Here is a 21748-nt window from a genome sequence, read left to right as displayed (position 1 = left end):
GGTAGGGATGGGAAGGGATAGGTTAGGGCAGATGGCTGCACCCTGGGGAGAGCTCTGCCACGCACTGCTCTGACATCCCATTTGCTATGCAGTAATAATCCAGCAAGTAAAGCTGGCTCCATGGGTAGTAATTTGGGATTTCACCATATTAATGGCATAAAAGCAACAGTCTGAAACTGCAAACGGCTTTTAAACAAAAATTTCTATTCCCTTGTGGCAAAGAGACGGCACAAAACAGATAAGGAACAAACAAACAACCCATTTAGAAAATAATCCCCCAGTGATTTGGGGACGGTGCGGAGTTTGGGCTGTGCCCCACCGTGAGGCAACGGGGAAAAAATTGCTCTAATCTAGTCTTTAGCGAGCTGGATCCACTGCCGAGTCTCCCGGCTAGACCGAGAGGTGTGACTGGAATAGATCAGCTCGAATCCCATCTATTTATTAACACCACACAGCATTTTCCAAAGAGAAGAACCTTTTTTTTAAAAGAAGAGAGGGATGCCCAGAATAAGGCGGCTCTGAATGTGCTTTCGGCTCAGTGGTGGAAGGAGCAAGGAGGGGTTCTGGTGTGTGATGAAAGATCCCTCCTCTGCCCCCCAACAAAGCACCCGCAAGGGACCACGCAGGAGAAGCATCACCAGAGGAGTGCTTTGATTTAACTCCTTGCAATAAAACGGCAGCAGCAGCAATCATGTAGCACACTCCTCTGAGGAGAAACTTTGACACTGCCTTGTCTAACCGGTCAGTCGAGCACCCCAACCACCACAGCGATAATTAGCAGTTATTAAGCCACCTCAGTACAGAAGAAGCTGTCCACATTGCTCCTAACTCACGACGGCTCAACCTGAGCTGCAGGGATGCTGCGGCGCTCACATCCTGGGCTGTGGCTTCACTGTTGCTGATGGATGGGAAGAGAGTCCTTGGCAGCACGGAGGGACATGCGAGCAGGGACAGGCTCTATGCAACACAGCAAGGCATTACACCGGTGCTAGTGTACATATGGAGCATATTCAGTGCATGCAGCGTGAACCATTCTGGCTGCTGCCCCTCCCTGTTGTGAGTACATTGGTCACAGCAGCCAGTGTTTGCTTCCTCCATCCTTCCCTCGGGTGCCAACCATCTCCTCAGTCATGCCACTAAAGTGCTTGGGTGTTGCCTGACTGCCTTGGACAAAATTATGTGGGTTAAAGGGGAAAACCAAAATCTGAAGCAGCATGGACTAGAACTGCTTGCTGGTTTCAGGTCTGGGACCTCCAAGGCTGTGTAGCTCTCCCCACTACCAGCCCAGTCTGCTGCGTGCTCATGTCAAACATCATCCTTACCCTGCATCTTAAAGGTACCTGCTGAACATTCCCATCCTCTCAAGCTGGCCAGACACAGGAAAGCCATCGGTGCTACACCAGTTACATCCCAGTGCTGGGCTAGGCTGCGGCCAGGAGGACCATGCAGCCATCAGAAGCGCAAAGACTCTAATCAGTGCTGGGTGGCAAAGAGACCACCCCAAGCCCAACGGGATGGAAATACTGCTGTAACTGATAGGTGTTGCTCAGGCCACGGTGTGTGAGACAGCTTTTCCCAGCACAAAGGCTTCATCCTAACACCATGCTGACATGCCTGGCAAATTGAGAATATCCTATTTATTAAAGACACTGAAGATGCGGCGACATGGGAAGCAGACACCATTCAAAGGACTGTCACATCTGCATAGCTAAAGGATCCCAGCAGTTATAAATCCCTCTAAAATACTCAGCCCCTTGTTCTGATAGCAGGTTCTTGCTCCTACTTTGCAGAAACAGGCTTTTAATCCCTGGTATTAGGCAGCTTCCTGCTATGTTTCAAATGCACCAAATTAAGGGCTTCTCTAACAGCTGGTGTCTTAATGCTCAGAGAGGTTCTTGAATATCTATGAAAATCAGAGGCAAATTACATCTTTTAGTTAATAATTTCTTCTCCATTAACCTCCTTCTCTTCCCTTGTTAGGAGATGGTGTTTCTGCAGCATAACCCTCCGACACACCGGGCAGCCTGGCCGCAGGGAAAGATGCTGCGCGCAGGGAAGCGAGCCCTTCTCATCACTGCCTAGTGCTTTTGAAGCGAACAGGCTACACTCAAACAGGAAAGGGCAGCCACACTGACCTTCCAGGCTGCTGAAAGCATTTCTGGAGCAAGACATGCTGCCTCCCACCAGGCTCTGAGCTCTGCCGAGCCAGCGCATCGCACGCTACAGCCTGCAACACGCGGGCATGCTTTGCAAGTTGCTCTTGTTTCAGAGCTGCTTTCTCCTGCCCCTCACAGCTGTGAGACCTGGGACCAGGCCCCTGCTGATGCTGGGCACTGAAAACTCTGTGATAGCGAGGTCCTGCAGAGCATCTGGCTCCCACTGCACGCAGCCTCACAGGGAAAAGCTTCCCCGCACTGCACACACCTCGGGCATCGCCCATGCAGCGCAGCAGGAGCGGGCCAGCTGTGGGAAGCAGGATGGGTCACTAAGAGCTGGTTCTTTTAAATCTGAAAAACTGTCAGCCAGAGCTGCCCGGGAGTGCTTTGGGCTCTGACCCCTGGAAGATGCAATCCCCACACCACAGGTGTTTTATCCCAAAAGTGAAGAGGCCGAGGGCAGCCCCAGCAGGAACTGCTCCTGGTCCAGCCTGGGACTGCCCAAACCCATCGTCCCCAGGATGCCCTCAAAGGGCATGACGTGGAGAAGCCACCTGGCCCAGGATAAACAAGACCCACAGACAACCTGGCATGCTTTTGGCTGGAATTTAGCCCTGAGGACAGGGGACATGTTTGCTTCCTGGCAGTAACAAAGCAGCCCTTAGACCCCAGCCCTGGCTGAGGCAGGGGAAGGATGGCTATCCACCCTCCCACTTCACAGTGCAAGGAAAGGGCAGGCTACAGACAAGCTGGAAAGGAGATCTAAGCCTCTGCAGAAAGAAGGTTTGGTGCTTAGGGACTCACAGCATGAGCTGGGGCTGGACCTCGTTTGGGGGGAGCCTGTCTGGGTCTGGCATTTCCAGGAGATGGGCTTGGGGAGTGTTTGAAGCCCCCAGACCCACCAGCTCATGAAGAATTTCAGCTCTGCAGCCCTGGCTCTGCTCTGACGGACCCACTGACGCTTGTAACATGGGAGGGAGAGAAAGCAAAGAGGAGCCCACTGGGAAAATTGCCTTTGTGTACTGTCAATTCTCACTTCCAGCAAAGGCTGCAGCTCTGCTGGCTCCAAGCACTCCGCTGGTTGTGGCTTTCTAAGCGGCTTTGTGCTGATGGAGCTCATAATTCATCTGCCAGCAAGAGAGCAGAAGGCCAGAGTTCAGTGCAAATTCATAGCTAGGAAGGCTTTGCGCTCAGCTGGGGAAATAACACCCAGAAAAGCACCGTGGCCAGCAGCGACGAGCACCCACAACTCCAGCTAAAATCAGAGGCAGTGATAAGGTCTCGGTGTCTTAACAGGAAAGAAACCCTCAGTGCACTGGCAGATGCTGGGAAGGAAGATGTCTGGGTAGGCTGTGTGCTGGATCCTCTCCTGACCATGAGCAGTGCTGCTGCTTTGAAACTCATAGGGCCACACTGGTTTACATTCAAAGTATGGCTGTATTCAGAAGAACTGAAGAAAAGTAAGTAAACTCATTTTCCAGCCCTGAATTCAGCAGCTACCAGCAAGCTCTACTCTATAAGCACAGCAAGGTGAAGATCTGGGCACTTCAGACCCTGCTTTCCCCACCCTCATCTGACCCTTGGCACTCACGAAAGACCTGGGATGCAGCTTGCAGACCCCCCCTGCTATCTGCTCCTTGCCCTTTGGTGGGGGTATTTACCTTCTTATCATGGTACATCCACAGCTCCTCCCAGTACTGAAACTGGGCACTGAGTAACACCAGCTCGCACAGGTTGAAAACACGCCAAAAGAAATGCTCTGTCATACTACACGCAGTTAAACAACAGAACTCATTGTCACAGGGTATCGTGGAGATGAAAGACATTAGTGTTCAGGAAGAGACGAGGCAACACCACTGAGAAAAGCCCACTGAAGGCAATTAAACACTTATCTAACTAACACACACTGGCCCAGGAAGGTCCTATGCTGCTGCCTGTGGGAAAGATAAGCAAGTAGGAAAACCACGTGTGTTTGTTGCCCTTTTGCTCTCTTCCCCTAGTGAACATGTCAGAGATGCAGGTTCTGCACCAACGGCCCTTGGTCCCATCTCACCATCCCCATGTTCCCAAAACTAGCAGCAGAACTAGGCCATACCTGAAAGTCATCTGGAACACCTGCCCTTGGTTGACGTGCTGGCTCCTGTTGTTATAGCCGTGAAGCATCTCCCCGAAGAGGGTGTTGTTGAACTTGGCATCCGACTTCAGGCACTTGGGACCCTCACAGATGTCAGACAGCATCAGGCAGGACTTCCCGTCGGGCGCCAGCTTGTATTCCTCCACGCACCTGCGGAGCACCACAAGCTACATGAGATGGGCCAGGCGCAGAGCATGCCACCCCACGAGCCCTGCCACGGGACGAGCTGCTGCTGAGCCACGCCAAGCATCATCAACTCCTGCAGCGGCTGCCCAGGAAGGCACAGAGGTTGCAGAGCCCACACCCTCTGCAGCTGTTCCCAACATCCACCCTTCCTGCAGCAGCACGACCCTGCCTGCAGCCGGGCTGCCCTGCCTGGGAGCTGCCCCCATGCCCGAGCCGAGCTGAGCCCACCATGCAGCCGCTGCTCAACCATCCCCGACAGTCCCTGCCCACCTTGTGCCCTGTGACACTGCTGCCATGCAGGTACAAACATTCCCCAGGCAAGAACAAAGCAAAATCAAGCTCCTGCCCTTTTTTCCACCCAGCAGCGCCCTCCTGCAAGGAAACAGCTCCAGCTCCAGCGTGGCTGCTCTTTTGCTCTTTGGCCCCACTTTCAAGCACACTGTAAGATGCACATGCTCATCTTCAACAGACAGTAAGGGAAACTGATGCAGGCAGCAGGGATGTGATTTAACTACAGACACTAGAGAAATCAGCGGCATCTTTTGCATATGTGCTCATCCTGCCTCCCCTCCCTCTCTTCTCCTTCCTCCAGCCTTTTCCCCGGCACTGCAGCTCCCAGCTGACAAGGAAAGTTCTGTTCCCTGCATTCCCGTTCCTCCCCACGGCCACAGTGCTCTGTTAACAATCCCATCTCCATCCAAGCTTGCTTCCCTCTCCCATTCCTCTACCGCATTTTACTGCTGCAAGCAAAACTCCCACCCGTCTGTTGCACTTTTCCCTGCCTGTTCCCAAAGTGCAGGCCTGCCTTGAAAAGGCATTATGAAAAAACAAAACAAAAAACAAAAAAACAACCAAACCCAGGGAAAGAGTCTTTGCCCTCGGGGATGGAAGGTTGAAATGCCGATTCCCTGCATGGGTGTGGATGGAGACCATGTAATGTCCCAAGGTTTTCTAGACACTCCTCACAAAGGTTGCTAATGTCTATATGGATTCCCAACCCCTTCTGCAGGCAACGTGCTCTGTCTTAGTGACTCAACCACTCTGTACTGCTAAACAACAATAAAAAAGAAGGGGGGGGCAGGGGGTGGAACATCAAACCAGCAAAAATGGATTAAAAAAAAAAGAGAAAGAAGCTGACACAGGCAGAGCTCCCTGGGCTGCTCTTCCCCAGGGAGCAGCAAGCAGCCAGGGCTGTGAGGTCTCTGCTGCACCTGCAACTTTGGGACTTGACGGATGCTCCTCAGAGTTACTGTTGGGAATTTTCTCCCCCTCTTGCTTGTGGGCATTCCCTTCCCAAAAGGGCTCCTTTTCCTCCCTTTCACCCTAACCCTTCGCACCAGGATGTGAAGTAGGTTCCTGCGTGTGCCCGAGAGCATGAACCAGCCATGGGATGCAATCTGCAGAGCCCCCGGCGCCAGGGCTGGGCACGGGACGGGGCAGGCAATGGATGGATGGCTGCAGCTGTGCAGCATAAAGCCAGATAATCACTGAGCTCCTTTTAGAACATACTGCAGCCAGGGAGATTTTCCTGAGAGAAAATGCTAAATTGCGTAGGATTATAGGATCCTGGCCAAAATCATGGATGAAACTCTATTTTAAGAGAGGCATGGGGCGGGGGGGGGGGAGGTAGCAATTCTTAAACAAATCCTCCACCTTCCCCCTCCAACACGCAATGTACAGTTTTTGGGTCCCTTCATGGTGAGTCACAGATCAAACTGTACCATCACACAGTGGGGGAGAGGAGGAAGGTGCATCTGCTCAGATGGCTCCTCGCACTCCCGTATGCTTTTGCCTGCAGGCAAACCAGGTGCCTCTATTCCCTGCTGGAAGTCAGCTCCATAAACAGGCTTTTCTTTTTCTTGGGCACCCAGCTCCCTTGCTGGGTGTGCCGGTTTGGGGATGGGTGGCACAGGAGGGTTGGCAGGGATGGAAAAGGGTACAGGTTATTTATCTGCTAGTGAGAGATGCCGGAGCATTGGACAGGACTCACCCACAGAACATGAAGATGGTGCTGGACAACGGGTCGTGGGGCAGAGGAAGGGTCTGCTGGAGACAGAGCTGCTCGCAGCCACCGTTGAAGCCATCTGAGCAGTCAATCCCTTTGGAGTAGTCGTAGCAACCGGTACCATCCTTCATGGGTCGGAGGTCCTCAGGGCACTGCAGCGAGAGATGGGATGTGGGAAGGTCACTGGGGGGTCCTCACCTGCCCTGGAGCCACAGCCCGGTGGGTGCCCTCCCAGGGCACAGCCCACCCAAGAGCCAGTGCCACTGAACTCTGCCTACAACTAAAGGAGATGAGTTCGATTTGAGTGACAGATGGGGCAGCCACAAGGGCCCAGCATCATGTCACACAGCCTTTGGGGAGAGGGCAAGAACCACAGGGCAAGGACCCAGTCTGCTGCAAAAGCCTTCCTCCCCCTCCTCCCTTTGGAGGAGGGTGAAATCCTTGAGGCAGCAAAATTACACAGTGATGAAGCCTCAAGCCAGTGTGGGGTGAAGCATGACAACCCCCTCTGTAACGTACTGGAGGAACCCTCTGCATTTGCTACCTGTTCCTCCGAGACCCAGAGACAGTGGGTGCAACCCAGAAAATACCATCTCAGTACCTGGGACCAAACCAGAAAGCCATCTCAGTGCTTGGGAGTGACCCAGAATAACCACTTCAACCCATGCCAGGCAGGCCAGCGAGCGTGACCTGGGCATCAGCTCCAAAAGCTGATCCCTCCCACGGGGGGGAGGCAGCTGCGGGCAGGACTGGCCGGCGGTGGAGGCAGGACTGGCAGAAGACAGGACCGCAGCCCAGGCTCATCAGTTTTCCGCAGCCAAGGGAACCGTGCTGCTTCACATAAGCTGGAGATCTGTCTCTGGGTTTTAATTCCAGTACCTCAGCTGGCTTTCCTTGTCCCAGAAGATAAAAGCCAGCAGGCGGCAAATGCCATCAATAAATTGTCACCCAGATTAAAGTACTCTTCTATTCCACTTGCGTTATTTATCCCTTTTCGCCAAACATGCACGCACACAAACAACAACAAAAAGGCCCAGTCCTTGAGAAAATAAATAAATCTTGCCTAGGAGCAGCTCGCAATTAAAAATGCATTATGGAATTTCTTGAAGATGGGTTAGTCTGGAGATTGTACAGGTAGTGATGAAAGCAGGTTATAAATGGCCTCTGTCAAGCAGAAGAAAGGTTATAAAACCACTATACTTTGTGGTTAAAAACAGAAATCAATTTTCCATGTGAGTAAAATGCTGTACATATTAATAAAAGTTCAGGAGACCCTGGACCCCGTGCTTGCTGACACTGGCAGGGTCCTGACGGGAGATGGGCTGCTTGAGCCTCGCTCACTCTTGGCTACTTAAGAAGCAAGCTGCCTGCAGGGGACCTCAGAAAGATGCTTTAGGGAGTCCTGGCCAACCCCATCAAGTATGAAAAGTTTCTTTCCACCTCCTAGAAACCCTGTGCCATTTCCCTATGGTAGCAGCCTTAAAGCTGCTTCTGCCCCATCTGCAGCAACCACGTCTCAGGCATCTCCATCCCTGGTGCCCCTCAGACACCTCGCTGGCTCCCGTGCCCTCAGCCCTGAAGCTTGGGTGGATCTTGCCAACCTCAGCACCTTCCCTGCAGGTGCCAAGTAAGGTGGGAAAAGGAGGCAAGAGAAGGCTGAGAGGCATATGACTTTTCTAGCCGAAGGATGTTGGCAGTGAAGGGCTCTGGAATAGGATGCTGCCCATCTCTGCAGAGCAGGCAGGGCACAGGCAGCCCCCCAGGGAGGCAGGTGGGGGAACAGTAGCCCTGCCTAGGCACGAAGCTGCAGAGGACATGGGAGCAGGAAGCTTTCTAGCTGCGTATACAGAATAAATATGAAGGAGGAGACGAGAGAGGACACTTGGAACAATCTGTGCTTTTACCACCCAGCTGCCTGGGAAACAGGATCAGGATAAGCGTGTTTGTGAATCCGCAGATACAACACTTATCTCCTGTGGTCTCCTCCGCATCTGCCAGCCCCACTGTAAGAATAAGAGCTGTACAAACTGGCAGAAACACTTCTCCCTAGAGATGGAGGGCTGACTGCAAACAGCATCTTCTGCTCCGTGGCACCTCGTCCACCTCTGGGCTGCTCACCCCACACCAACCAGGGTGGGATCTGGGGCTCTGCCCAAGCCCCCCCTGAGCTCCCCGGGGACCCTCCAAGGTGCTGAAGGCAACTGGGTGGGAATCCAGGTCTGCAGGAGCTACAGAGTGACAGGGAGAGGGTCAGTCACGGCTGTCCTGGGCTGTCACCCAGAACTCTAACCCTGGCACCGAGCTGTGCGCTGAGCACAGCACCTTCCCCAGCCCGCAGAGGAAGATGATGGCTCTTCCACTGGGACTAGGTTAGTAGGTCACCAAAGCCCCTCCCTCCCTTAGCCCCACTCTGCTTGAGGTCACCTTTGGGATATTCCTCCAGTCTGGGCTTTTCATCGCCACAAGTTTCCTTTCTGTTTGTAATTATGCATCCTCATACCTATTAATTATGGCAGGCAAGTAGCTCAAGCACAAAATTTGTAAAAGAAAGCACCCCCTCCCCTCTGCATCCATCCCCGGCTCGGCATGGAGCCGGCTCTCCAGCCAGCTGTCACGCTGCAGCAAGCAGCTCTCCAGGGACAGAGAGCTTTGGTAGCCAACACACAAACCCAGGAGGTGTCCCTGCTTGGTGGCACTGCAGGGGGGACAAAGATGCCAGGGACAGTGAGCTGGGGAACCGGCGAGCTCTGCAGCCAGCGCCAGCCAGCAAAACCAACAGGCAGACGGCAGGAGCAGCGATGCCAGCGCGGAGGTCTTGCAGGGATGAATAGGCAAATGGAGCAACTACTGGGCAAAACTTTATTACAGATCTCCCTGCTCCAGGAGCAGAGGACTTGCAATTGGGATGTCACACCAATAGATCAGAGCAGGGGGGAAACTGAAGCCCATCTGGGTGCAACTCTGTCCACAGTAGTCAGCAATGACCCAGAAAAAAGCCAGCTTGTGCTAATCACAACTCCCTGGGCTGTGCTGAAGAGTCGGTCTGGACTCCCAGGGGAGCTTACAAAACTAGCACTCACTCTGTGTTTGCAGGGCTTTTACAAAGGATCAGTTCTGTTATTGCTGACATTGATTTGTCTGGCTTGGGCAGCAGAGAACCAATAATTATGGTGAGTTTTAATCAATCCCCCATCAATTCAGCTGCAGTTCAATTTGCGATCTGCCTTGGCAGTGACACAGGATGGGGGGCTGTGTCAGAAAATGATTAGAAAATCCATAAGCAACTCAGTCAATAAACCTGTCTGGGCGATCACGGGTGACATCCCTTCCTGACGGGAGGAAAGCTGGCGAGACATGGTGCCCCAGCAGCTCCTGGCCAACCACACCTCTGCACACCCCTCGTCCGGATACAGGATGGATCCTTTTATCCAAGGAAGCAAAGGGATCCTCTATAAACTGTTAGCCAGCAATTCAAAAGAAAAAGCTGGTTTTGGTTTGCTGTGTTAGACCTGCACTGCTTCGGAACCAGCCTCAAACTCCTGGACCATCCATCACCCATGGATCTGACAAGCAAAAATATCTCAAAACTTGGGAAGAGGGTCTGGTGCTTAACCCATGCCACCGAGAGGAAAAGGGAGGTAGGGGGAGACTCCAGCTCATGGTCTGCTCTGAAAAGCCACGGAGAAGCTGTTACCATACAAATGTAATTCCACTGCCTTGCAAATCCACTCCACCTACACAGCAGTGAATTGGTTTCTCTGTGACAACCGCCAGCCCTGAAAATTGCTCTTGGGATTGGAAAAGAAAACGTAAGTTTCTTGTCTTCTTGTGCATTAGAACTGATAATACAGATCGTGCAGGCTAAATGTGACCCACAGCTACACCGCCCCGACCCTGCTGTTACCATTCAGTTTGCGAAGCAGGCACTGCTGGCATCTCGGCGGGGTTTGGCTGATAGCACGCACCATCAGCCACCAGCATGTCCCCCTCCAGCCGTGCCAGGCAGAGCACCCAGGACTGTATTTTTTGTGACTGCAGTCAGCAAATGTACTCCAAGCATGCACAGGGAATGGATATGCTGAATAAGAAAGTGCTATTTTTATCTGGGTGGTGTTTTTTTTGGTTTTTTGGGGTTTTTTTGAGAAACGGTCTTTTTTCCCTTTTAAATGACATCTCTGAGATGACATGAAGTGGCAGAGCTGGCAGGACCTGCTGCCACACCGGGGAGACCACCAATGCCAGCCTTGCTGATGTTCCAGGCAGTGGTTTGGAATGAAATGGGACGCCCGCACACACCGCTGGCACAGCATGTGGCATGGCATGGCCTCCAGGACACAGCACAGCTCCTCTGCCCACCACCACAGTCCCCAGCACAGCCTGAGAAAACCCAACGGAGGGAGGATCATCTTCAAGGGGAAAGCAAGCAACATCCACCAAAACCTGCACAAGATCGGGTCTTCGGAAAATAAGCACCTGGATGAGCCCCTGTTCATGTTAGGAAAAAAAAAAGGGGCCTTTGCTCACTTTCTCATTTACAAAGCTCATTAGCAGTGAGACTGGTGAAGGGGGTACTGGAAATAAAATCAGAGCCTCATTACTGACACAGATCCCCCCAGACAAGGGGATGGATACCAGCTCTCCATCTGAACTGCCTACTAGGGTTGCTCAGCTCAGCTCCTCTCTTCCGTTATTAATTTTAATAAAAAAAGAATACTTAATAAAGTGTTTCTGGAGAGAGTAAACTGCCCTTTTTATTATTACATTCTGTTTTCTCAACAGCAGCCTTTTTGTCAGAGACTTCTCCCACACCAAGGTGTCAGAGGTGATGCTCTGAGTGCAGACGAGCCCAGCTCCTCAAAACTGCACAGGGAAGCTGCCACCAACCCCTGGCTCCCAGCTCCATTCCAGGTACCATGCACGCACGTCTGGATGCATCCAGAGGCAAGATCCAGGACCCTGGCCCAGCGCAGCTTCCCCAGGCTGCATCCCCAGCACCTGAGACTGCAAGAAAGGCCGGTGGCTCAGGGCTGCAGAGGCCCCGAGCGAGATGCCCAAAGCCCTAATGACCCCCTTTATTTAGAGGCATCCTCACTCCTCACCGAGGAACCTCTTCAGGGTGAGACAAAAAGATAACCTGAGGCACTGCTGAGGTACAAGCAATTGCCAGCATTTTAATGAGCTCCGAACTATGCACTGGCATGTATTTTATTTGCTTGTTAAAGCTCAGAAATGATAAAAACACAGTAAACTCCTCTGTGTCTGTATTTATATATATATTCAGACAACTTTGGCTTATTCTGCCTTTGCTTTCTTGGTCCAGAAGGCCCTCGGTGAGCAGCGCTGCTCCGCAGCAGCAGGACCAGAGCCTGGCTGTACACAGCCCAGTCTCCACAGCTGAGATTTATTCCTCCTTTCCTAATATTTTGGCAAAACGGGCAAAAAAGCTGGCTGCTGAAGCACCCATTGGCTCCAGGCAGTCTCTCTCCAGGGCCACCCCTGCCCCTCCTCGGGGCAGCGATGTCCTCGCCGCCACCCCAGCTGCGGCAGACCCGTCCCCGACACCCACCACAGGGGAGCATCATCCCCAGGGGGAAACATTACAACTGTTTTCTGAAATAACAGTCATTATCTTCCCACTCCTTTTGCCCCTCCCTGCTTTCCCCCTGCTTCCTTTTTCCTTTCAAGATCATTAATCATTATTTTAGCCTCAGAAAATCAAACCCATCTGTCTTCCAGGCTCCTGTGCACACACTGCGATAGCTCACACTCCTTGGCTCGGTCGCCCCATGACGGGGGGGGCTGGGGGCTCCGTGGAGAAGACCGAAGCTCTGGGCAACGAGGCGGCATCTCCTCAACTACAGGCACCACACAGCTCTCGCAGGGACTGTCTTGGGCAGGTCACTATGTGTATGTTCACATATCAATTCAAAGTGGGATGGACTTGTTTCAACCAGCTGGTGGGATGCTATGCACACTGATACAAGTGTTCAGAGCTCCTGGAGCAAGGAAATCAAGCTAGTGGAAACCCTACAGCTGCTTTCCTTCCAGGAGTCACCAATAGCCCATTTTGGGATGCACTGGTATCTCCTGCCCATCTGAGAGTTTCCCTTCCTAGCTACAGCAGAGGCTGGCACATCCAAAACCCTTCGGGAGAACAGAAATTCAGCTCCCACCCCACCTGACATGCAGGGTAGAACCCAGCCACAACACTACACGCCAAATCCTTCAAACCAAACGGCTCAACCCAGCTGTGACCACAACACACAAAGCATCCCAGTCTATGGGAGCACAGAGCGGCAAGGGCTGGCACCCGCCAAGCCCTCCAAGGAACACCGCTGAAAAAGCCAACGGTGGAGAGAATGGGGCTTTTATCACCCAGACAACTACCTCTCAGCACAGGCAGAGACCTGAAGCTCACCCTGGTGCTTCCTGAGCTATTCCACTTGCTTTTAACTTTGGCCAGTGCTTGCAGACATGATGCAAACGCCTTTTGCAGCCCTGAAAGCAAAGGCAGGCAGGCAGGCAGGGGGCTCCCCACCTGCCCCTCCGCTCCCTGCCACGGCCAGCTACTGACCCCAGGGCCTTTTGCCATCCTTTGCTTCTCTCTCTGCCTCAAATCCCATTTTCATCACAGGTAGTTACCTGGCTTAACGAGATAAATCCAAAACCACAGGCTCCTTGGGAGGGGGGCTTGCTGTTGAGGTTCAGGGGGCTTCTGCTTCCAATCAGAATGTGCATAAGGAGTCATCTTCTGCTTCAAGGAGCCAGCTAAACTTTAAAGGGATTAGAAGATAATAGTTTCCTCCCCATCTCCCGCTTTCGCACGTGCATCTCTAACATAATTAGGTAGGTGCCTCATAAGGCAGGGACGAATGAGTTTTTATCTTTCAATGAACAACTGTCTGTCAGAAAAATGCAGACTTGATGAAGCTTAAGTGCTTTGTGGGATTCCATCAATTACATCTCAAAATTCATTGGGAAATTAGGAGAGCATTTAATTTTGAGAAAGTTGAGATGTTTTGGTTTCCGTCACCTACATGTATTTTTATTTCAGGCTGTACACTGGGATAACGCAATATATAACAAAGCTCCAGATGATAATGTTGAAATTAAACATTTCACCTTCCTTCATAGAAAGGAGATGTTTTGAACAAAATTATTTTGGAATTTTCACATATGTGGGGATTTCTGCACAGCACTTTGGTTTGGGGTGAAATTCCCAAACACCCACTTTCCTCCCCAAGAATATCTTTTCTCAGCATCATCCTCTTCCTTTGGAAGTACCTCTCCAGTCCCCATGGTCCCTGAGCCACCCCTGGGTGTCTGGAAGGAGAACACTGAAGCGGTGGCCACTGCCCTGCTCCTTTCGTTCTAATCCCATTTCTCCTCAAAACAGTTACATTATTAAATTAAGATGTTTCTCTGCCCTGCTTTGCAGCAGCTAAGGAACATCCCATCATTTTGATGTGGAAGAGGGGAAAACAGAAGGATTATTTCCAGACAGGCTGCCCTAAGGCTAATATACCTGTGTGGACCATGCCAAATTTCTCTTCCTTCTCCGTCTAAAAAGGCTGAGACCAACACCACGCCAGTGTCACCATGGGCCACAGCTTCATTAAGAGACACTCTGGTAGAAGCTCTCCCTTCTGCATACTGCTGAGCCAGAGAAACCCCCTCTCCTGCCTGATGCACTGACCCCACAACCATGGAAAGGAACCACTCCCATTGTCCTCGAAGGCAAACAATACTTTTTTCTCTTGCTCAAATTAGAAAGACATCTGCACTAGAGGAGCCTGAGCCCGTAAGCAAGGAGATGGTGACCATCAGCAGGATCTCATGGCTGCGCAGAGCAGCAGCACCCACTGCCTGGGCTTGGTGGGCTCTCCTACCTCTTGCCAACACCTCTTCCAAGGTGGAACAGGTCCTGGAGCACAGCCATGCTGTGAGCCCTTCCACATCCCCCTGCAACATCTTTGGCTTCTGTGGCACATGTCACTGCCTTCTGACTCAAAAGATGAACTCACCAACACCTGCAGGCATCACAGATGTTGCAGAACCATCAGACCACACCACCTGCACCCACCTGCTGCCATGAAGCTGCTCAAGCAGCAGGGAAACAAGTGGTCTAATTCTGCCACTACGTTAGCATGGGGCCTGAGCTGCCTTCCTCCCAAGCAGCTGGGCAGCTCGTGCCCTCCTGCTTCTCCAGGAGCCCCCCCCCCCCCCCCAGAGATAAGGCCCCATCCTCAGAGGCATCACAGGGCTCACCTTCACTGCGCACCTGTACCTGCTGCTGCCTCCTGCTGTGGCAATGCCAAGGATGCTCAAGATGCCCTGGAGGGGAACTGACCACCTCCCTACCCAGCTCACATGCTGAGACCAAAGCTCATTTTCCTTAGGGGGGGAAAAAACCCACCACCTCATCCCTTTTACTCCTCTGCAGCTGCAATCCTGTCTTGCTGGAGCTCACAAACAGGCACAGCCATAGGGCAGCAGAAGAAGGCAACCCTCCTTCTCCCCAGGCAGATGAGAGGACTGGCATCAGCGAGCAAAGCCAAGCTGAGAGACAGGTGGGGAAACCTGAATTTAAGCCACATTACAGGTGTTTCCTTCAGTCCCTCAGGGCTAATTCACAGGTTTTCATCTCAAATTATAAATCACCAACACATGAGGGTCAAGCACTTTTCTCTCCTTCAGCATCCTCCCTCCGGGCTGAGCAGCTACTGCCGTGCTGGTAGGAGGGATCAGTGACATATATTCCTTTGCTGGCAATATTCTGCCTTATTCCTCCAGCACAGTTTCTCCTGGTTTGCTGTGATCCCTGCAAGATGGTATGAAATGCACGCTGAACTCTACGTGCAGAGCTAGCCCACCAGATTTACACAAGCTTGCTGGGATTTTATTTTCTTGGGAAATGCCTGTGGCTTCCCCAGAGCTGACAGCAATTCTAGGGTGTCACAGGGAAAAGCAATGTGGACACAGGTTTTCTAGAGCTTGGGGATTGTTTTGTTATGGTGCAAGGTAGGGCTCAAAGACAAGGCTCCAGTTTGCAATCCCAAGGTCTTGGCAAGGTTGCAGCTCCTACTTAAAGCTACCCAAATGAAAAAAGGCCTCCGATAAGAAAAGAACTGCAGAAAACCTTTATGCACGAATGCCATCTGCTGGGTACATGTCAAAATAACAGAAAAGCCATGAGACTGGGGGGGGAAGGGGTCCCGTGGGAAGTGTGGGATGGAAGCTGGGTAGATGTCACCCCTCTGTGGGGGGACCCCTCTCAGAGCCTTTGAGGTCTTCCAGGTGACACCTGGCATGCAGGATTTTAAGTCAAGCGACGTTCTCTTTTCTCCCTCGCCAGCCCAAAGGGACTGTCCTCAGAGAGGCTCCGCCACAAGCTACACACAAACCCGCTCTCCATGTTTTAACCATGTCCGTTTAATGCCAAACAATTAGGTAATGGCAGAGCCCATGCCGCTAAAAAGCCCAAAGACAAATGCATCCCCAGTCCTCGCAGAATTACTGGAAGCTGTATTAAGGGCATGAAGGAACTGGTAACAGATGATGATTATATATAAAAGGAATAAGAAATCTTTGAGATTTGTGCTGTTCCCTGGTTGAGCTGCTAGGCTCCAGCTCTGCTGTGTATTAATTGCTTACAAGCCGGCATGTATATTTTATGCTCGGTACCTGCCTAGAACATTTGTTAGATTTAGCCTTGATTGATGAACCACTGATTATATACTTCTGTGGTCCTCAGCAAATTAATAAACTGTTGACTGGTAAAGATTAACAACATGTCATGATTTGTGAAACAGTGTCCAGAGTAAAGCTGAAGCAAACCTAGTGCTAAAATTAGTACGTGAATGCTCCCTGAACTATATAAAAAGGGGATAGCTTAATTAAATTACATCCCGATATTGCCCATAGCACTTACCAAATTGGCAAATTGAGTTCACAGCAGTTCAGCTTTAAAACTAACTGACATCCCTGCAAATTTGCAGCAAATGGTCCCATCCCTACTCACACTGGAAGCCCAGCTCTCACCCAGCAGACTCCGGGAGCAGAGACGGGATGAGGAGGGGACATACTGTCCAGTGCAGGGACCAGGACAGAAGGTACCTTAAGGTCACGGGCCAGGACTGCGGCAAGCTCTGACACTCAGCTCCCATCGCCTGCAACCCCACTCAGTGCCATGAGCATGACCTGGGGCTGAGGGCAGCACTGCCTGCCCACCCGTTGGCTTTTCCCCAAGCAACGGCCATGGGCCACAGTCAGAAACAGGGGACAGTGTCCTCCAGACCTCTGCTCACACCCCTGCCACTGCCAAAGACCTACAAGCAGGTGATGTGTGTACAACATTACATGGAGCTGGGAGGGATGGTGCACTGTGACTCTGGCGTCAGCCCAGTGGGAAGCAGGAGAGACATGGACCCCAGGTGGGATGTAGCAGCCATCTCCAACCTCCCCCCAGGGAGCTCATCTCCGCTGTCCTCAAGCTGCAGCTGGGACTGAGGAGCCGGGGGGCTTCACCCCACAACTGGGAGCTGTGGAGAGAGGCAGAGCCACCTCATGCTCCTGCAGTGGGGAGAAAAAGGGGTGAGGAGCAGAAGGAGAGATGGGCACCTCTACAGCTGTCTCCTGTCCCCATGGGATTCATGGCCTCGGGGAGCCTGGTGTGACACAGGAGGACAGGGGGTCCCATGTGTCACCTTTCACCCATGGTTCTCAGGGAGCGAATGGACCCCAGAAGAACAGCTCCTGCTGCTTCTCCTTTCTCTCCCCGCTGCCTGCTGTACACAGTTTGTTCTCTTTGCATAAAGCCTCACTTAGGCATTACAGAGGCGGGGGGGTATTTTCCCCCAGTGACACAGTTTTCAATTTCTGCCTCTCTGCGCGCCAGCATGGCCAGTGCTAGACCTGTAATTTATTGGCAATTTCTATCTTAATATATCCTGACTTTTAGAAAGAGGCATCCCTTCCCAGCGGCATGGGGCAGAGTCCCAATTGCTTCTGACAGTGTCTGGGACGCACGTTGGCATTCAGGGCAAAATAACACCCCAAAAAAGAGGGACCCCTCCAAAAAAAAAGACTAGAAAGGCAGATGCTCCCTGGGAAAGGGAACAAAAAAACCCCACAAAAAGCAACAATGGGAAAAGAAAGGAGGGAAGGGAGAGGAGCAGCAAGGGGGAGATGGCACCAGGCGCTGCTGGTGACACATCAGGCTGTTGTGTTAAATGGCCTTAACAAGCAACTGGAGAGGGGGATAATGAAAACGCCACCCCCGGGACAGCACCGCTCTAGCCTGACCTTTCCTGGCTGCCGTGTCTAAACATCTTCAATAAATAAAGAGACACTTAAATCCTGCCTCTGCTGAGGTGGGAGGGCTGGGGCGGGGGGGTCTCTGCCTGTGGCAAGAGGGAGGGGAAGGGGCAGAGGGGTTGCAGGGGGCTTTGCAGCAGCAGGCATGTGTTCACTGTGGGCCCCCTCAGGGGTCACCACCTGCTGCTGGGCAGGCAGGGGCTCCTACCACAGACAGACGAGAAGGGTTGCTCCCAGGCTTCCCCCGCTTTCCCAAGGCTCTGCCCCTGTGTCTCTGTGTGTTGTACCAGACTCGCACAAGCTGCTGCACGCAGGGAAATGGGGACTTTGCTGTTGAGGTGAGATGGGTTAGAGGTGGGAGAGGTGCTGAGCTCTGCTGCTCCCACCTGCAACAGCAGCGAAACCCCTCTGTGCATCGATAGCTGGGAACAATACAGAACCTCTGCCCAAAGCTAACGGTCTAGGGTCTAACAGGTCTTGTGGAGGGGGGAGCAGGGAACTGCAAAACCTGGGACGCAGTAGATTGTTTGGCTAGATGTGAGCACGTGCAGAAACAAATCAGAATTCTGAGGGTGTCAGAGGGGGAGAGGATGGGGAGATGCTTCATCTTTCTCCCATGCTGGCAAGCAGAAGGCAGGAGAAAAAGCGAGACTGTTTTCACCCTGTGCTTTCTTGACAAGCAGGGAAATGACCATCAGCCTTAAGCATTTTTCTTTTGCTCATCTCAGCCCCCAGACTGCTTCCCTCAGGTCCTTAAGGCAGATGTGATTTGCTGTGAAGGGCCCAGGGGTGGAGGGGGAGTCCACCACCAGCACACACATCCCCTTGGCCACATCCCCAGGGAGGCAGCAGCCGATGTCCCCCTCCGGCTTACCCCCGCCCTGCCCCCGACCAGACGCCAGCCCCAGGGGCCAGCAGCCACGGTACCTACCACGCAGCCTGTCGAGTCCACCTTGCGATCCGAAACGCACTTGAAGTTGCGGGTACAGCCACCGTTGTTGCGTGAGCAGTCTCGCACTGGCCCAAAGGAGGAGAGCAAGTCATTGATGGTTTCAAAGTAGGTGGACAGCATCGCTTCTTCCCTTGGAGAGAAAAGGCACCGTTAGGGCCAGCAGGGAGCAGGCAGCACGTGGCATGGGCAGGGCAATCCATGAAGAGAGCTGCCCTGGCAAAATCACAGCGTTTTAATTAGCAAACCTGAGTCAAAGGAAGCTCCCCAAGAAAAGTAAGGCTTTGTGATTATCCTATATATAATAAATCTGCTGCATAACTGACATCCTTGATGAAAATCAACCAGTTAAGGGGTTTCAAAGATACTATCTACCATTTTCAAGCCAACTACCAACTAAGAGATACTTTATTAGTAGCCTGGAGTCGTGTGTGAATCCAACCCTATACTAGACAACAGTGAATCCACAATGAAACTCGTCCTGAACGTTTCACAGCTGGGCCAAGCCTCCTTGAGCACCCACACCTCATTCATCACCGGGGGACGCTGCCAAAGCTGGAAACTTGGCTTCGCGCTTGCTGGGCTATGGATGTGGGGGCTCACCCCTGCTTGGCTCCAGGGGACAGGGGGACCCGGAGCAAGGGACACAGGGGTGGGTGCAGGCACAGCTCTCTGCTGCACTGCTCCAGCCCGTGACAGCTCTGCAAAGCTCCGGGCACGGCTGCGCTGTGACACCCCTCTCTTACGCAAGCAAGAACCATAAATACCAACAAATTCAATGGCCGTGTAAAGCCTTGGGAAGCTCCCAGCCCTGCCTCTCCGAGCTGCGCACACAGCAGATTTTGTCTGTGACAAAGTATTCAGGCACTTCGCTTTCTGCTGGGTTCCTGCAAAGGGAACACAGATGCTTGTCAAGAGCTTAAAGCATCTCCAAGGTATTTTTCATCTTCAAAGCACATTTTATATAGTAACCAATACCTGCAACCTGTCTTGGGTAACAGATCCTGTCACCCACTTACCAACAGGGGAGAGACAAAGCGATTTACCCAAGGTCACAGAACAAGTCACTGATGGCAGCGGACTTGACCTCCACAGGCTATTTATTAGATCTTTATACACAGGGGTCTGCAAATAAACACTGACCCCTCTGACCTTAAAACATCCCCCGAGGCAATGCTGGGAGTCACAGGGTCATTTATTCCCCTTTAGCATCTTCCCTGCTCTCCCACCAGGACCTAAAAAGCCACACAATGAATGAATGCCCAGTTTGAGCCTCCCTTTTTTGGGTTGGTGGTTTTTTGGGGGGTTTGTTTGGGGTTTTTTTGGGTTTTAATTTGAAAACCGTGTGCTTGGCAACGAAAGGATGGTGGAGGAATATTCAGCAGCCCTTGAAGACCACAGCACTGCTGTTTGGAAGCAGCACTGCATTATCTATCAGCAGAGGGCCCCTGCGCACACACATGCAGTCACACGCACAGAGCCCTGCCAACACCGAACGCTCGAAAAAAATCATGAGTCAGGCATAAAAAAAAATAAAAAATGAGATTGGCATAAAAATGATGAGATTTTAAAAATAAATCAATCACTGGGTGATTTTTTCCCCCCCCTCCCCTAAATTTGCCTTCTGCTTTCTGAGCCTTTAGGGTGTAATGGAGCTTCTCTCTGCAAACTTGAGGGCTAGAAACTACCCAGAGACCAAACCCAAGAAATAAAGCCCTGTGCAGTAGGGCCAGTTTTCCAGGCAATTGCAGGATTCCAGAAGCTGGGACTTTCAACAAGAAAAACACCATAAAACCAGCAAGACTGATAAGTCGGCACATCCCAGCTCAGACAGAGGTGCAGGGCAGCTTCTCTGCTACCGTGGGTCAGGGCAGACGAGTTACCCCAGCACCAGGGTCACTCCATGCCCACCCCAGCATCTCCAGCTGCATCAATGCCCCACGTAGCAAATTCATGTCTGTGCTGCCCATTTTCACCCCCAATTAATGCTTCCCAATTAACTTTTCCCTCTTGGTGATCATGCTTCAAATATTCCCCCCTTTCTTGGCCCATCTCCTAGATTTTCCAGCATATTTGGAGCTGAATCTCCCTCTGTCCTTTCTTGGTCATGTTTCAAATATCAGTAGAGACCCTTTTCTATTAGCACTCTGTTCCCACCAGAATTTGCAGCTCCTCTGAAGTGAGGGAGTGTGAAAGGCAGAATATATTAGATCAGGGCACTTATTTCTGCTGGAGAGATGCGGGGAGGGAAAGGGCATATTATTTACTAACCAAAAACACTGTTTAATAATGTAGGGATAATTATTTATAAAAAAAAAAAAAAAGAAAAGCAACAAACCATGATAACTCCTCCACCACCCACCCAGAAAGCTCAGCCCCATCTGCTCCTCTTGAAGGGTTTCTCATCGTAGGTGGACTGCAAGGAGAACCGTGCCTCTGTCCTCCCTCCTGGGTTTTCCATTTGGCCACCAAACAACCAGAAGCTCCTGCAGCTCCCACGTCACTGGAGGGAGAAGGCGAGGAGCTACAGCTGCCTTGGGTGGTACAAAGGAGACCCTGGGGCTGTATCCTCGGCCAGGGTAGCTCCAGAGAGCCAGAGTCCTGCCGGGAGAAGCCAGCTTGTTATGCTTTTTACTAAAACCTGGAAGCCCAAACTGATCTGCCCTTGGGAGGACAGAGGATGGGAACAGGAACCTGGCTCTCCAAAATAGTGCCTGCATAACGGATGACCCGAAACAAAGCAGGGGCAGGGGCTGATGAGCTGGAATGAGTCATTAAGCTTATTAAAATATTAACCCTGCTGGAAGATGGGGCAGCACAGCCGGAGGGAAGCATTCAAATGTCACCTGCGAGAGGAGCGGGGTGATGGTGCTGCCTGCAGACGGAGGGATGCTGCTCGGCCGGATCGTGTCTGCGTCGGCCACCGTTAGATTAGAGCAGCATCACTCCCATGTGCGCCCTGACAGGGGGATGTCAGCAGATGAGAGGGCTGACGTGATGCT

General features: G+C 52.0%; 1 protein-coding gene across 1 annotated transcript in view; it reads right to left on the bottom strand.

Annotated features, from left to right (window-relative positions):
• The window catches only part of ASTN2 (astrotactin 2), a 353959-nt gene that overhangs the window by 143632 nt on the left and 188579 nt on the right, over positions 1-21748 (bottom strand). Inside the window, exons 11-13 of the mRNA XM_037399819.1 lie at positions 18729-18879; positions 6467-6633; positions 4252-4440 (exon numbers count right to left, since the gene is read on the bottom strand). Coding sequence (XP_037255716.1) covers positions 4252-4440; positions 6467-6633; positions 18729-18879 — 507 coding nt within the window. The remainder of the gene's footprint in view (positions 1-4251; positions 4441-6466; positions 6634-18728; positions 18880-21748) is intronic.

This window comes from Falco rusticolus, chromosome 9 (genome assembly GCF_015220075.1).
Source record: "Falco rusticolus isolate bFalRus1 chromosome 9, bFalRus1.pri, whole genome shotgun sequence".
Lineage (NCBI taxonomy): Eukaryota > Metazoa > Chordata > Aves > Falconiformes > Falconidae > Falco > Falco rusticolus.
This window is presented reverse-complemented; position numbering and strand designations above follow the sequence as displayed.